This window comes from Agelaius phoeniceus, chromosome 16 (assembly GCF_051311805.1).
Source record: "Agelaius phoeniceus isolate bAgePho1 chromosome 16, bAgePho1.hap1, whole genome shotgun sequence".
Taxonomy (NCBI): Eukaryota; Metazoa; Chordata; class Aves; order Passeriformes; family Icteridae; genus Agelaius; species Agelaius phoeniceus.
In genome coordinates this window covers 9,312,188-9,329,423 of record NC_135280.1, presented here as the reverse complement: position 1 = coordinate 9,329,423, position 17,236 = coordinate 9,312,188, and the positions used below count along the sequence as shown (strand labels likewise).

The following is a 17,236-nucleotide window of genomic DNA, read 5'->3' as shown; positions in this document are numbered from 1 at the left end:
ATGCTACTAAAAATACATTGCATTGATCTTCTGTCTGTACTTTGGCATTCATGGGAGCAGAATAAGAGTAGGAAGCTACTGAAACTGAGGCATAACAACATGTTCAGAAGTTGGACTTCTTCTGTGGCCATCAGCTGTGCTTTTAAGGAGGTCTGGAACCAAAACTGATTTGAAATAGGAGTTTTCTGTTGCTTGGTGTGTAAGAGCAGCTCCACAGACATTGTTTGTCCTTCAGAAATGGAAGCCATATGTACCTCAGTTATCAGAGAAGTCTCAGCTTTGTTCTGCATTTGTATTTTCTTATGGTAAGTTCTGAGAATCACAAACAGCTTCAATGTCTGTAGGGATGAAGAACCAATTTCCAGGCATTCTAAGCTTCATTCAATTTTTTGATGGAAGCAAGAGGACAGAAAAAATTATTAATTGAATCCTAATCTTCTATTGCTTTACCTAGCATGCACTTCATCTAATACAGCTACATCGCTCATCTAAAGGCTCGAAAATTCAAACTCCTAGTGAGAAGGATGCTTTTACTGTTATTCCCACAGAGGTCATTTGCTACATTTGAAGGGATGATGGCCATTGTACACATTATTTAACTGAAACCTTCAGAAGCAGCAGCTGGGACCTGGATCATGAGTAGAGGCTTGCTGCAAAAGCAGCTTTGGCCTCCCAGCTCTTGTGCCCAGTGGTGTTTGTTAGTTCCCCTGCCAGGCTTGGGCAGACCCCCAGCATGGGAGCAGAATGATCCCCCTGAGCTCTGTCCTTGAGATCCAGTGCAAGGACCAGAGACAGGGCCCAAAGAGGGGCTTGTGGGGCCTGACTCCAGGGCAGACAAAGTTCATTTGCTGGCTCACAGTACCTGTTCTCGGGGTAGCTGAATCAAGACATGAACAAGCAGCTGGTGAGGGAGAAAAAGAGGGTCCAGAATAATGATCTGAACAGGGTCCACTGATAAACCATTTCACTGTAAGGCAGAAGACTCCTGGATCCATCTGTGGTAGTGGAAGATGCTTTTCCCAGCTGTTTCTCATTGCCACCCTCTTACCATATTGGTTTGTTGGAAGAGCACTCATGCAGACCTAGTCCTGGGCTTTTCAGCAGAATGAGTGAAATTGCACTAGAAGCAACACTTGAAACTTGAGCTGGACTGGTGTCACAGCTTGCAGAGATGAGGGAAAACTTGCAGAAACAGCTCTGAAGACTGACCAGTGAGGGCCCTCAAGAGTTACCTCCTGGATGTGCTGAATTCAGAACAGGCTTAAGATTGGTGCCAGGTGCAAGTTCACACCAGTGGTGTACTTATACAACTCTAATCATAATATTCTGGTTTTATAGTTATAGTACTTACATAAATTCCTGATTTTAAGAAAAAAGTTAAGTTGTAAGTTTAAACAATGTCCTTCCATTATTTTGTTCCCATATACTTTTGTTCCATGGAAACAAAAGTGAGTAACAATTGATAAGTAATAAGCTAATGGAATTTGGTTTAAGTACTAAGGTTACTTGGTTTTAATGTTTTTGTTGGAGTGATCAAATGACAAAGGTTTTTCAGCCTTACTTTATTTTTGTAACCATGTGATAAGTTATTGAATACCACAGAAATTGCTGTTGACTGAATTATTTGACTAAGACCAGTTAACTAAACTAACATTTTAAGTAGATGTTATTTATGTAGCCCTGATTCCTGGCTCTCTTCTGATATCCCTGCTTCACTTTCTTCATTTTATCTTTTTCTTTCCTACAGGAGAATATAGCACATACCTTTGCATCATTTTCAGTTCCTTTCTTTTTTCACCTCCTATCTTCTTCCTTTTCTCCCCACTCTTCACCACCTCCACCCCTGCATCTTCTGTTTCTCCTTTCTTCTGCCATTTCTTGATTCTGTCTGTGTACTGAACTTCTCTTTTTGAAATTCATCTTATCAGTCTCTCTCTTTGCCTCACATGACCATCACTCACCCACTCAAACCAGAGCATCTGTGCACAGTCTTAGAAACATTCAGGTACTTAAAACCTAGAGAGTTACTGTATTGGCATGAATATAAGTCAGGAAAATAAAATATCCCTGAAACACATATTAGAATAACCTCTAGTCTGCCTTTCCCACCTGCTCCCTGCCAGTGCATTGTCTGCTTGCCAGACCTGGGTGTGTTCAGGGGTTCTGTCTGAAGCTCCCTGGGACCTGGGCCAGCCCTGCTGCCTGTGCACCCAGCCAGGGCTGCTCCAGGTGCTGCCTGTGGCCACCAGCACCACTGCTGGGCTCTGACAGCATAACACAGTCTGTCCATACTTGAAACACAGTCTCTATAAACAAATGCTGGCTCTTTTTCTAAGTAGTCTCTGTAAAAATAAATAAATGTAGTTATATTTTACTTAGGCTGCTATGGTAAAAATACTGACTTCAGATTAAACAATACAAAACAAGTAGATTTTGCTCAGCATTGATTTATCAGTACTGTCTATCAGGTTGCTGGAAAAGGGACAGGTATTAGTAGACCTGCCATATTGTTCAAAGGTTTGTTCTTTTGTCCCCATTTAATGAATAAATTGTGCCAATTCAAACCAAGTTCCTGTTCCAGACATTCCTTTTTTTCATTTTCGTTTTGTAGAGGTCATAAAGGGCTTCTGATGCAAGCTTTCTTAACTGATTTTTTTTTCCTATCGCTTTCTACTTATTAAAACTGTAACTTGATTTCTCTGCACAAACAGTGCCTTTACTGCCTTTATCATGTAAGCTGCTTTTATGGCAACTGTATTTTTCCATGCAAGTCATAAAATAAAAACGTACATTATTTTTGGCATTCAACTGGTTCCATAAGGCTTATACTGCAAACTCATAGATAGATAGATCATTTCACTTCTTGAACAGTTGTGTAACTTGAGTAAATTTTATTTCAGAATTAAAAGCCAATGAGTGGCTAGAAGTTTCTGTCTATAAAAAACATTATTATTATTTAGAGTAAGTCAGTGCTGGTATAGAAATAATTTTGTTTAGAAATGAAATGTTACTTTAACTAAAGTGCAGAAGCTTTCATTTGCAAAACCGATCTGATGCCATAGCAACAGATGACAATCACAAGCAGCTTCCGGGAGTTGCCTGCATTCCTCATCCCTCACTCTGGCCTATCCATATCCATGGTGCAAGAGATGAATTCTGAACTCAGTTTTCTAACCTTGCTTGGAAGAAACTCACTCCCTTCTTGCCAAGTGTGAAGCTTCAGTTCTAGAGCTTGTGGAAGAAAATCAAAAGTACATCCGTGTGTTGAACATGCAACTTCTCTACTGTTACTACAAAACCAGAAGACCATTTGCCTCAAAATGGATTTCAGATCAGACTGACATGATATGAGAGTATATTTACAGATTATATTTTAATTTTAAATAATTTATATATTTTCTTTTTAGATTCAACTGTAGATGGATGTAGTCTGTGAGTTTTTAACAGTTTAAATGCTGTTTAAAAACCTCCAATAACAGTAAATGTATTAAGCCAAATAGAGCTGTCAAAACTAAAATATTCAGGTTGCAAATGAATGCATATAGACAGCTGGAGAAACCACAGTGTATTTGTGTTTGTACTTCAATTCCAGCTTGAGATATAAGTGTAGGAAACAGGCTGCCCATTTTTGTTTTAAATTTGTAACCAACTCTTGTTTTATTTGCCCAATGTTGAGATTTTTTTCTTCCAAATGGGCTTGTAGTCCTATATGTCACCCTTTCTTTGTTGTACTTGGTATTACAATACTGGAGAAAGAAGTATACAAAAAATGGTACCAGTACAGATTCTACCCTCTGCCTACACTGACTCTATCAATGGAAATTTGTTTCTGAGTTCTCACCTTCCTGTCATAGGTCTTGGGAACAATTGTGGCAGCAGTAAGTTTGAATTTTCATTGTTGCTGATGATTCTGATGTTGCTGGGTGTAGTGTTTGCTGACCTTGGACCTGTTGAGTGGCTTCAGTTCTGACTCCAAAGAATGTGCTACATCCAACTTTTCTCTAAAACTATGAGAACAAAAAAGCATCTCACTCCTTAATAATTTAAGAAAAAGTCTACTGGAACCATAAAATGTGAAACTTGTGTATGTTTTAACTTGTTAATTAAAGAAGCAATAATTGGAATCTTAAAAGAGTCAAGTGAAATCTAATGTTACTCACTTGTGCTGTGTTGTAGTCTTGTAATTTCCAGCACTACTTGCAGAATTCTTCACATACTTCTCCTCTAATCAGTCTGTAATTACTATGTGGTGTAATTAGATTAATATGCTTTCATTTATTACAACTATACATTAGAGGAAAGTTTTGTACTTCTGCCTTTATATTTGTCCTGTATGAATGGGTACAGAATTCTGTACATGCATTAAAGCAGTGTCAACCTACTGAGGTGAAGAACAATCAATTTAATGATGCTTGGAAGCTTTCATTCTCTAAGTCTCTCTACTGTTTGGGTTTTTTTCCTTTTTTTTCTTCTTAGATGCTGAGTACCAATGGAAGGGGCCCTTCTACTTCATCCAAGGAGCAGATCCTCAGTTTGGACTGATGAAAGCTTGGACACATGGAGACACTAATAATGGAGATGATGAATGGGGAGAAGAAATAAAATTAGCAGAGCAAGCAGTGCAGGCCGTTAACAAACTAAACCCTAAACCCAAGTTCTTTGTGCTGTGTGGAGACCTTGTCCATGGAATGCCAGGTAAGGCAATTAAAAGTGCAGAATGGAGATAATAACTCCATTTTTTTTTATATTTCAGATTGGCAATAAGGCTAATTTACTTGACTTCAAAATAGTCTTTCATAAGTATCATTAGTATTAGTTCCTGTTTTGGTATTTTGGGGGAAAAAAAGCTGTGATTTGTAGCTGATTCTTGAGATATTATTCTGATTTTTTCATCTGACTCTGTGTAGCATTCATCTTACAGCTGTACATCTGTACATTCATTTATTAATTGCTTGCTTTGAGATGACAAAGAGGGGCTCTAGCCACTGGGGAAAACTAATGCCAAGAAAATAGCAAAAACTAGATATGGCTTTTTGGGTACCTAAAGTGAGTAAGGCTCAGAGAATTCTATAGATTTCTAGTGCTTAATAGATTCAAATATTTAAGTTCTTAAAATGCTAAAGGTCAGTGAGTTTGAGCTCTAGCAACTCTGTCCTGTGGTTGTGGGACTCTGAGCTCAGTGTGTTTTTTTGTGCCCTGAGAGGAAGAACAAAAAACCATCCAGAAAGGTGAGTTACAAGAAAGAGAAGTACTTTTCTGGGAAGTGGAATTAGACGTGGTGTTACCTGCTGAGAAGTGGTCTGGAAAGCAGAACTGAGCATGGTGTCCCACATTTGTTAGCCCTGATAAGCAGCAGAGCTGCAGACAGCCCTGGCTCTGTCACTGCCAGCACCACAATGCACCCAGGGAGCTGCAAACATCCTGTGCCTTGTGCTCCACTCTGCTTCACACTCCACCTGCACCTGAGGAGCTGCTTCCCAGCCCCTGCTCACACTGCAGGGCTTCCAGCACGTTGGAGACCTTTCACTAATTCCTTCAGTGTCCCACAGTGATAATTTTAAGACTTTAGCTGTCAAATTGATTGACAGTATTTGTAGGCTTTCTTTTGATCGGAACACAGTTTTGCTGAAAGAGTGGGAAAGTGTAAAAAACAACAGATTTGAGCTTGATTGAATCTACTGTGTAACACCTCAGTAGCTTGACCATAAAGTATGCCATGATGCAGTTTTATTGGCTCACATGCGTCCATTAATTTTGGAATCATCTTCCTATAGCAGAGTTTTAATAAATGTTTTGATTAGGACCTCTAAGTTGTGTAGGTGTTCCAAATATTTTGGTTTCAGTATCTCTTGAAAGAAAAGTCAGGACAAATAATAAGTGTTATACATCCTGTTTAAGGGATCTTTCACTCTAAAAATTTAGAAAATCCAGGAGGCTAAGTTGGTTTCTGTTTACCTGGATATTTCTCAAATACTCATGAAACAGTGCAAGGTTCTGAGTACTTTTGTCCTCTTAACTTCAAACAACATTATGCTAAGGCTTCTCTGTTGGTAGAGTTTAAGTGTGAACTAGAGAGCCAGCGATCTCCTGACTCCCACTGGGCACTGAGTGGCTGGATACAGTAAGTCTTGTGTGTGGTACTTCTGGTATTTGGTTGGGTTTTGTTTTTCTAGCAATGGTTCTCTGTCGTCATTATTGTCCCTTTTGCCAGTGTATGTCTCAGACTTGGTCATGTTTTAAATACAAACCTGTCAGGGCTTTGCAAAACATCAGCATTATTCATTTTGCTAATAGACATGTGAAAGAAACAGAGTGGATTGTACTGGTGAGATCACCTCCATTGTGTGATGGATGTGCTGTGCCTTGTATAAATATTTGAAGCTGCCTCATGCAATTTCCAAGAAATTGCAAGAACGAGCAGTTCATTACTCAGTAAACTTAAGGGTCTTTTCCAGGCTAAATGATTCAATGATTCTATGATTACCTCACTTGAGCCACCATATTTTAACTTCTCTAATAATTTATTGGTGATTGAAATTATGTTAATAGTTTTCAAGCCTGTGTTATCATGTAGTTATATAAAGTGGTTAAGGAAATGCACTATTAAAAGGAATTGTAGAATATTCAGCTGGAACAATTACTTCATTATTGCCTTTGTGTTTATACAAATGGCTTGCTCTGCTATGTGTTGATAAACATAAAAGTACAATTTAACCAGTAAGTTGTACATAAAAGGACAATTTTACAGCCCTTTGTCTTTCTGTCTAAACTGATGACAGAGATAACAGTGGCTTGCTCTATGGTGCAGATATCTGTGCATCAGCAGTCTTGGACTAGTTGCCTAAAAGGACAGGGAGATTATACAGCTTTTTAATCAATTCCTGTTGGTAAAAAGTGAGTGAGCAATGCAGATCTTCCTCTCTTCTCTTAAAATATTTTATCATGGAGTACTAAGGGTAAAGTTTTTGATGGACTGTTTTAAAGCATGCACTGTAGCCATTTAGCTGAACCAGTATTGAACCCTTTTGCAGAGGAACTCCAAGAAATCTCAGAATTCCAGCAGCTAGAAGTGATGAACAGAATCCTGATCAGCTGGGAAGCAATCAGGCACAGCACTTGGAATCCATTACAGATGTCATTAGAGCAACGAAGTAATCATATCTTGGTATTTAGCTGCTGATTAAAAGTAGTTTGTACTCTGAATATTATTTCCAGAAGTTTTTCTTGATTACATAATCAGAATAGGATATCTATTCTTGGTAACACTAATATTGTGGTACAATCACATCAAGAATTTTAAGTGTTATCTTATAGTGCTACTGTCTCACTGAATATAATTTCTATGAACTCTATGCTTACACTTGGATATACCATGACAATGAAGGACTTCCTTCTGAAGGCATTTGTGTGCATTAAGTATAATATAATATAATATGACAAAAATGGTAATCTGTAAAATATTGTTGATCAGATTATGTGTTTATTTGACTGTATTTTTCTAAAACTCTGGAAATTGATTTCTAAAAATGTTACTGTTCTCATGTCAAGTTGGATCCTTCTGTTTGGTTTTATGAAAACTTCCCATATTGTTCCTTTACCAATACACCTGGAGCCCAGCAGTCCAGCAGCCAATTCCTCACCCATCTTGTTCTCCACTCATCCAGACTGCAGCATCCCAGCTCCACAGCCCTTTGATGATTATAGAGCAGTGCCTCACAATGACATCAGCCAGCTCTCTTGGATACATCCCATCAGTCCTGTGGGATGGCCTGGGTTGAAGCTTTGAGGAGACTCTGGTTCCATCCCTAGTGTTTCCTGTGCTCCATTAGCTCTGGGAGAATGTTTCAGTGCAGGGAGGCAAGGGAAGCTCTGAGCACCTGCTGCTTGTCACTGCCTCACACAGCAGTGAGCTGTATTTTCTTTATTGTTTTATTGCTAAAGTAGCAGTAGAAGCTTTTGCTGCCTTCTGCTAGTTGCAGCCCTCAGAGCACTTTCCCTGTCAGCAGCCCTGCATACCAGGGTACTTTTTCAGTATTCTTCCTTTCAAGTGTGTCTTTGGTTCCAACTCCCTTTTATGTCCTTTTTTCATTGGTTCTCAGGCATGAGTTCCTCATTTAACCAGATCATTCTCCTTATGTTTTTCTCTCTTCCTCTGCCTTCCCTGAGTATCCAGAAGGACCATTCTTGTGTTCATAGCACCTTGTCTTTGAACACTGTCAACCCTCTCAAACTCTTGCTTTCAGAACAGCCTCACACATTCCTGTGGCTGATCCCTGAATAAGCCAGTGTGCTGTCATGAGGCCCCAGATGTGCTCTCTGCCTTTCCTGCTTCCCTCAGGATCTTGAACTCCACCTTGGAGGCTGCCAGGATGAACACACCCCCCCGCACTCCTGTGTTTGTAAGACCAGGACAGTGGGCCCTGGTTGCCCTGTCTGTGTCCAGGGATTGTCCCAGACTCCCTCCTGGCTTCCAGATCCCCTGGATTGCTGTCAGCAGGTGTCAGGGATGTTTGTATCCCATAAGTCCCAGGGCAATCTAGAGACTTTTTCAAGTTGCTCATAGGAGACTTAATCCGTTCTTTTGTCCTTTTTGTGTTGTCTGTGGCAAAATCCCACCTTTAGTGGCTGAGCTCTTCCCCAGTCCTGACTCAAGTTCAGTCAGGCTGGTGTCTGTTCCATAGAGTAGTACCCTCCAAACATGGGGCAAACTCCCCCAACTTCTTTCTTGCTTGTCCTCCCTGTTCCAGTTTAACATGAACATCGTGCTTCCTTCTCCTACACTCATACCTCCAGTGTAGATTGGTGTCCAGGAAACAGCATCAGCATTTCAGCACCTTTTGTTACAGCAGCAGAGAATTCAGCTGTTGGCAGCCAAGGTCACCCTGCTGAAGCCACTGAGGAACACTGACTGTGAAGCTGAGAATCCAGCAACTATTTTTAAATGGCCGAATTCCTTGAGAGAAAATTGTTTGACTGCATTTTTTAAATGATGCTACTGCTATCAGTAACTTGATAGTTCTAGCCAGGAAAGTTATTTATGTGATGTATTTAGTCCAGGTGTTTATTTTTTTTTCATTAATTGTTCTGGCTACAGGGGTAAAAGAACAAGACAACAAGTCTCTTTCAAACTTCCTTAGCTCTGACTGTAATAAAATGTAGCTGTTTAGAGACTAAATGAAACGAGACTTGTCTAATAATGTGTATAATCACAAAAAACCTGATAGAACTTGATTAAGCTTGATCTGTTAGCAGTGTGATAATGGATCAGTGAGCAAGTAATGTTTATGCTTGCAGTTTTAAATTCATTTGTGTGTATATGTTAATTACAAGAAATCAAAATCACAGGAATTTACTATTACAGCACTTGAAATACACTGTGAACACTTGTACTAATTATTTTAGTTCATGTGAAGGTATAATAATCTCTAATATACACATTCCCTACCCAGGTCATGCAGTGCTGTAATCTCACATCAGCCTTTTCTGTCAATTAAGCCCAAGTAGTGACATTTTTCTATTTTTTTGATACCTTTGTTTCATATTATTAAATTGTTTAATTAAGGGTTTTCAAATCATTATTTAGAACGCGTTTCACCATTTGTGCTTTTATAAATGTATATCTTTTAAGTTGAACAAGCTACAACATCTGATTGTTTCAATCAGCTTTACAGAGCTGCAGTCATATCTAATAATGTTTTCTTATTGCCTCTTGGTGTGCTTGCTGTCTGTATCTCTCACTCTCTTTGTTAGGCCATACTTGGATTGTAAGAGCTTCCAGGACTGTGTCTGTTACATATTTTCATGTTTTTCTGAGCCATCTAATGTGTGTTTCAGTCTGTGAGCCCGGGCATGTGTTGTTACTGTGAGTAGTTTAAACAGGAGCTGACAGAAAAGGCCCTGACAATAGCCAAGCTGAAAACAGAGGTTCCCCCACTAGACACAGCTCATTGCTGATGTGGTCACTGAGGCACTGCAGCCTTGAAAGCTGCCAGAAGATTACTTTGTGTAATGGGGGAAAAACAGCCAGGCAAGGCCCCAGAGCTGCAGCAGCTTGTGCTGTGAAAGGTACAGACTTACCTTCCATGACTGGCGTCCTGCAAAAAGCAGTCATGAATTTGGGAGAGAATTGTCAGTGTCAGAATCCCTGTGGGACTGCGGGAGATGCAGGTGCTCTCCCTGCCCAGTGTCCTTGCTCTGTCTGTCTCCTGCTCTCTGTCCTTCAAGCATCGAGCCCCTGCCTCCAGCCAGGATGTGCGGCTGTCCTGCTCCTGCTTCCAGGGGCCCCAGCTCTTGTGGGACATTCTCTGGTGCCAGCCAGCTCCCCCTGCCTGCAGGCTGGGCTCTGTGTGTGCATCACTGGTTTGCGTTTTCCCCCAGGAATTCGCACGTTCCACTAACGCTCTTAACTCCTCCATAAAGCCTCAATAAGGCACATCAGCTCAGTTCAGCTAATTACAATTTTGGGCAACAGTATGTTCTTTATGTGAAAAGTGAAACTGCATGTCTCCTCAAAATTATATACCCTATCCTCTCTCCCATGCAGTGTTTCTTCGTATAATAAAACAGGCGATGCGCAACAAGATTTTAAAAACAGGTGCCAAATGTTTGGATTCTGAGTTCATATTTAGACAGCAAGTAAGTGACAGTTTTTCAAATCAGTACTTCTCCATTTGACTCCTGCTTGACAATTTGATTATCAGAATATGAGATGAGATGGGCATACTGGCTTTTATACAATTAGTCCCTCTTATGAGCTGTGACACGTCCACAGAGGAGAGTGAAGTTATTTACATTCAGAATAGACAAGCTGCAGAGCTGAGGAACATCAGAACTGATGGTTCTGGTGGCCAGACAGTGGTATGGCTTCATTTCTGTTTATAATCACTGTAGCATTTGAAGGCATTCTCTCTCCTGGGAGAATCACAACTGCATTAGCTTGAGCTTCTTTCCCATGCCCAAATTGGATGTGCAGCTGCCATGGTCCAAAATATTTGTCTCTCTCTGTCAAATGTGGAGTGCCTTAGCTTGACTCCTTCCAAAAAATGTAATTTTTATAGACAATAAATCTTGAGACACAGGCTGCAACAAATAATTACAAGCACCTTACAGGGTAACTCTAAAAAACCTCTTTAATTTGCTGATTTTCTAGACTGGGGAAAGCACACACCATAGCAAATGTTCTTAGTCAAAGCATTATTGTTTAAAATCTATTTGTGAATGTTCTGAATTCTCTTAGTTGAAAAACCATATTGGGGTGGTCAGGAAAGGTCAGTGAATACTTAGTTTGTGTAAGAGCTGAAGTTGGTAGGTCCCAGGAAGTCTTACCTGTCTTTTGGTCCAGGATCCACTAAAAAGGAGCACTGAGGAAATTTTCAGTTTTATCACACTTGATAAAGTCCACAGTCATTTGGCCATGTGTGTTCTTCCTTGTTAGGAATATTGCCCAGGCCTTTGCTGTGCAGAGCTGTGCATTTGCAGCTGCTTTGCAGCAGCTGGGCTGTCCTTGGCCAGGCAGGTGCTGCACTCGTGCTGGCCTGGTCCCACTGCAGGGACGAGGAGTTGGGAGCTGGAGATCTGCTGCTGGTGGGTTTTGCACACAGCATGAGAGAGGAGTGTACTGCTGAAATCTGCATGCAAATACACAAGCTGCCATTTATACATTTGTGAACTGAATAAATTACAGAGAAATGTCAGGTCCAATTCAAGTCCTTAATGCTATATACAGTGATTTGGTAAGACATTCCACAAAGGAAAAAAACCTGTGAACTGCTTTTAATACTGCTTTTAAACTACCATTAAATAACCAATTTTGCTAAAACAAAGGATCATTAATTTATTTGTAAAATTTGGCCAGATAAAATTAGGCTGCACTGCTAGCCCTGAAGTGAGGCATGTATATAAGGAGATATTTTGTCAAGTTTTAATTTTAACTAAAAATAGAGTAATTCTCAAAAAAATCCCTTTCTCATCTAGAAGGCAAGAGCATGAATGCTGATGTTTGATTTGTCCATATAAAAGGCATATGAGCAGGTCAAAAAATAGTGTCTTAAAATAGGCTCCACCTTTAAAAATGGCTGTAAGCATTTCACCTTTACTATATTTACCTTTTTTGCTATTTGAACTGTCTGCTTGGTTCACTAACAAAAGCAAGTTTGTGTATTTTTTTAGCTCCCAGCAGCGTGGCACAGCTGGGGAGGAGGCAGCTGTATTCCAGTGTCACTTGCAGTTTCAGCAGAATTGTCAGCTACATCCCAATTCCTGAATCTTTGTCAGTGGAGAATTGTAATAGAGCATGAAGTAGAAAAGGCACAGATGACTTTTTAGGTGCAAGGCAGAAGCAGAGGCTTTCAAATGTTTATACTGAGTCAGGGTATAGGTAAAGGTTGTATTTGTTTGAGTGCAAGGTAACATTTCTATTAATATGTTACTGCCTGATCAATAGGGCAGTGTTTAGGTGTGACCTAGTTTCCTGACCACAAGGTGGTATAATCTAACTAAACTCACTGCATCTGTTTCTTCTGCTGTTGTAACCTAACTCTGATATGCTTGGTAGGATGGAACCCAAACCAAAATGATTCTTGGCTATTTTCTTCTCCAAACTCTTACACCAATGTTGATTAATAATGGCTAAGAATTTGGGTAAGCAGCACATTAGTTGTTAAATATCTAATAATAATGGTTTAAAGAAATGCCACTGTGGTTGCATAAATAAACATTTTGTAGTAATTATCTGATTCTAGTAAAACCTAATGGAGCGTTCAAAGCCTCAAACAGCTTACTGTGAAATTAAATTTGCTCTAATCACCCCAGAGTAGGGAAGCATCAGAGATCTCCACACAAGTCCAACAGGCTCATATTGCAGAGAAACCACTGGGCTGTCAGAAGATGTTTAATCTTCAGCAGGTATACATTTATTTGTATTTTAGACCATGTTCTCAAGTCTAGTCTACAGTTGAATTTAGAAATCTGATTAGCAGATCGATATCTCTGAATATTAAAATCTTGGAGATGTAATTAGCTACACAATTTTCTCAGATCTTACATTTATGATACAAGTACTAGAGACAGTACTAAAAATCTAGTACAAGTACTGGATCTTTTTATGGAGTTTTTTAAATTAAGTTTGGTTTTGGTAGTGTAGCATAGAGGGTTTTTTTTCTGTTTGTGATGATTTCAGAAGCACAGACCCAAAGGCAGTGGTGGCCTGTGCTTGCTGTGACAGCTCTGTGTTGCTGGGAGATGAGCAAGGATAAGAGCAGAGTTGAGCTTAAGTGAAGGATAATACTTATTTTCACAGCAGAGCATGGAGCAGTAAATGCCATGAATTAGGTTGTTCTGTGGGCACCTGTGTGCCTGGCACTCAGAAAAATGTCAGTTTGCAGTCATTATATTTAATGTCATGCACTGAAACCAGGAGCAGTTGATCCCCTAATAGGCTTCCTTGTTCCTTGGGGATTTTGTAATTGCTTTAATGTAATAATTGTTCATTATTAGCTTAAACTAGAGTTAACATTTCCTTTTGTTTTAATGCTGAAAGTTATGTAATAAAATTAATTTATATTTTCATGTAGGAAAATTTTTGTGTGATCATTTTTTGAACCTCAGAACAGATTATTACTTGTTTCGAATGTACTGAAAAAGTCACAGCTGTAGACAAATGAGTATTCCAGATTCTGCTTTTCACTGGAACTAATGAAATGAGGTTCTTTGTAAGTTAGACTGAGTAGTCAATCAGTTTGTTCAGGAGTGAATATAGTAATATTTACATTATTTTTAACTGTATAATTTTTTGTTCATCATAAAATTGTCTTCAGGCTATTTGAAGATTAGAAATATATATGTCTAAAGAAGAAAGAGGAGACATTTTAGCTATTACAGCACAGACTAAAGCAAAAAAACCTATTTCAGAACATGACCATAATGGGTTTATTAAAATGGATCAGCTTATTCCTGCACGTAGTAATTTGGAATGACACGGTGTGTTGCATTAGTTCATTACAGCAGACACCAGAGGGGAAGTTTTTAATTTTAAAGCAAGAAACAATGAAGAGCACTGGTAAGACTGATCTGGGTGCCAGGGAGGTTTCCTTGCTATGCTGTGCCCTGTCCATTATCACATTTTTGTAGCCTCCCAGGACAAAAGAGAACGTGGAGACCAAAGTGTTTCATTCCACTCAGGGCCCACGAGAGAATCACTTTCATGGGATGAGCAATTGTAAAGAGATGAGCAGAGGGAGGAGCCTGGCCCTGGCAGTCAGGAGGAGTCGCCCCTATTGATGGGATGGGGAAGGGCAGGAAAGGAGGCAGCACAGTGGGGAACAGTGTCAGAGCTCTGGGGTGGGGAAGCTCCATTTGCATCAGTGCTCTGAAGAGATGCTGTGGGTTGGTGCTTTGAAAAATGGCAAGACTGGAGCTCAGATTTCTATGTTAATGCAAAGCAATCAGATGTAGCTGCAGAAGGAGCCTGGCAGGTACAGTGTGGTGTTGATGATACCATTGGGTTTGGACCTGTGATGTCTTCCAAGTGACAGTGGCACCAGTGGGGCTGTCCCTGGGGAGGGGTCAGCAGTCAGGGACAGTGTAGGATCTCCCTTGTAGCCCTTTTAGTCTGGAGCCAACAGCCAGGTATCCAAGGCAAGGGCAGAGATGAAAGGCAGTCCTAGTCTGACAGGAGGAGGCTCTTTCCCACAGAGATGGAGGTAACAGTTACATTTCCTCCAGGGAGTGTTTGAGTATAGCCTTGGAGCCCTTCCTCCCTAGAAATTTAGGGAATAGTGCTAGGGGAGGTCCTTTACATGGAGGAGTAGGGCAACTGTAGGCAGTTATGAAAACACACAAAACAGGACAAATGTCTCAAGACTCAAAATAGTTAGACTCTTTGATTGAAGCAATTTTGATGCACTGTAAGGCCCAGGAAAATACAAATCTATCTGTTGTTGTTTTTTAACAATCATGTAATTGCTTTCATCAATAATTAGTTGTCTTTTGATGTCAGAGTATTCTGGTATTGTCATAAATTACAGAAGGAATAGGCCCAGTGCTTTTCTAAATCTTGTTTTCATAGCTGGTGTTTTGACATTTTCTATTTTGCTTTTATCAAATGTAGGTACTATTTCTATTTGATGTTTCCTATAGTATTTTTGTCTGCAATGTATGCAGTCTCTTGGGTTAAATGTTAAACAGATTGCAGTTGTCACATCAGGGCCTTTCAAGAGTGTTGCTGGCATAAAACTTGGTTTTTTTCTTTTTTATCTTCTTCAAACTGAAAATCTGTGCTTTCCATTAAAAAACAATGTGATTGCTGCTCTTCTAAGTTTGGGACACTTAAGATACATTAAAATACTGAGACTAAGTAATGAGAAATCCAGGAAATGATTGTGCCACATTTTTGCATATAGTGAAATTATTTGCAGATGTCTGAGCTAAAGGGTTCTCTTGCCTTGGGGGGAGTACTAAGACTTCACCTAACACCAAGCCAGGAAGGCCTGGGGGTACCACCTCATAATGGCATCATAATCCTCCCCACACCCCTTCTCCCTCCTGATTAATATCAGTAGAAAAACTGCTGCTGTTGTTAATTAATTGATAATTTTTCATTTGGAATACTTCTGGAGGAAAAGTTACAGTGTTGTTGGGGGTTACTGTAGAGGAAGGATTGTGTTATACAAAAATTGCCATCAGCATTGCAGATACAGCTTGGGGGGAAACAATGCTCTAAGTTGTTTTTAAAAGCTGGTGCCTTACAAAAACTAAACCCAACCCAATCTTACAGTGGTGCACCCTTCTGTGGAGTACCAAAGGAAATTGTAACTAAGGATTAGTACCTAAAGGATTATTTCTTTGGCAGAATAATCTGTAATTCTGCTGACTGAAGACAGCTCTAGCAAAAGTGCTGTAGAAGTACTGTCTTGAAATCTGCTCTTTCAGTGTGTGAAGAAGGCTGCTTGTCCTGGTGCCTTTAAGCAGTGCAGGACAGAACACTGGAGCTGCTGAGGCAAACAGGGATGCACAGCAGAAAACAACAGGCATGGTGACATTGCACCTTCATGCTCCTGTCCACATCACTCAGCTTTCAAAAATGGTAGGCTGGGAAGCTGTGGAAAATTGCACACAACTGCACCAGCAACCGTTCTCACTTTCATGTTTTTCATAAAAGCCAAGCTGCCCTTTATGGGTTATTAATTTGTGAAATAATTTATCTCAGGATAAAACTTAATTTACACAACCTAGCACAAAGACAGAAAATTGTGGCCCAGAATTTAAAAATGTCACTGCAGATGATGCCAGGATAAACATCACAGAAATTTATTTCAGTTGCATCTGCCCTGGCACTTCACAAATAATTTTTTTCGTATTGCCTTTTGGCACTATATTATTTTCCTATTCACCTACAACAAAGCTCCCTCTAAGCCAAAGAAATACACGTCCATCAAACAGAAATGTTCTTCATAAAAATTGGAATAATTAGATATTATAGCTCTGTGCCTGAGAGAGATTAAAAGGATATTTTTTTATGCTGTGGCAGGGACCACTTTAATTTTCCAGTGGCTTCCTTCTTTACCACTGTCTTTGTCTTCTTTACCTGTTCCTCACCTCGGATGTAAATTGGGGATGTGCCTCAGGAGGGCTCCAGTGGCACCCATTGTGTGTTGTGTGTTATGGTGGTGCAGCTCAGGGCCACTGGGACAGCTGAGCCTTTCCTCTCCAGCACTGCACCAAGGGGTCCCGAGACATTCCTGCACTTTATCCCACTTTTATCTCTGTGGGATTCTCTTCTTTTGAAGTTGTTTTGACCTTCTGCCAAGAAGGTCAAGCCAAGATGCAATTGTTCTAAACCAATCTCTCCTTAGTAGGATTTCCTAGGCTCTTGGGCAGAGACCTTGTTTTCCATTTTGAGCAATCTGTTTTCTGCAATAAACACTGAATATGTTTTTCTGTTGCTATAGAAATAATATTTCATTAAATGAGGGAATCAGTGCCCTGCTGTCGGCAAATCTAATCTAAGTGTTAGTCTCTAGAGCTTGAATTTCACCACTGGGAAGAGGTATACATAATTCTGCAAATTATTTCTGTAACTTTTGCATAAATGTCTTTATACTCTGCAACTGTTAGCTAAATTTCCCAAAGTGATAGCATGGAGTTTAACATGGTGTAATGTGTTTACATGGATCTGAACAGAGCCTTCCCTCCTTGCATTTCCCTGCCCTCCTCCCCCATATATTTTCATATTTAGAGC

At 39.9% G+C, this 17,236-nt stretch overlaps 1 protein-coding gene across 3 annotated transcripts in view; it reads left to right on the top strand.

Moving 5' to 3' along the window:
• The window catches only part of CPPED1 (calcineurin like phosphoesterase domain containing 1), a 54,290-nt gene that overhangs the window by 21,949 nt on the left and 15,105 nt on the right, over positions 1–17,236 (top strand). For all 3 annotated transcript variants that reach the window (XM_054643658.2, XM_077187120.1, XM_054643657.2), the window contains exon 2: positions 4,477–4,695. In XM_054643658.2, the coding sequence (XP_054499633.2) occupies positions 4,542–4,695 (154 nt within the window). In that variant the 5' untranslated portion in view covers positions 4,477–4,541. The remainder of the gene's footprint in view (positions 1–4,476; positions 4,696–17,236) is intronic.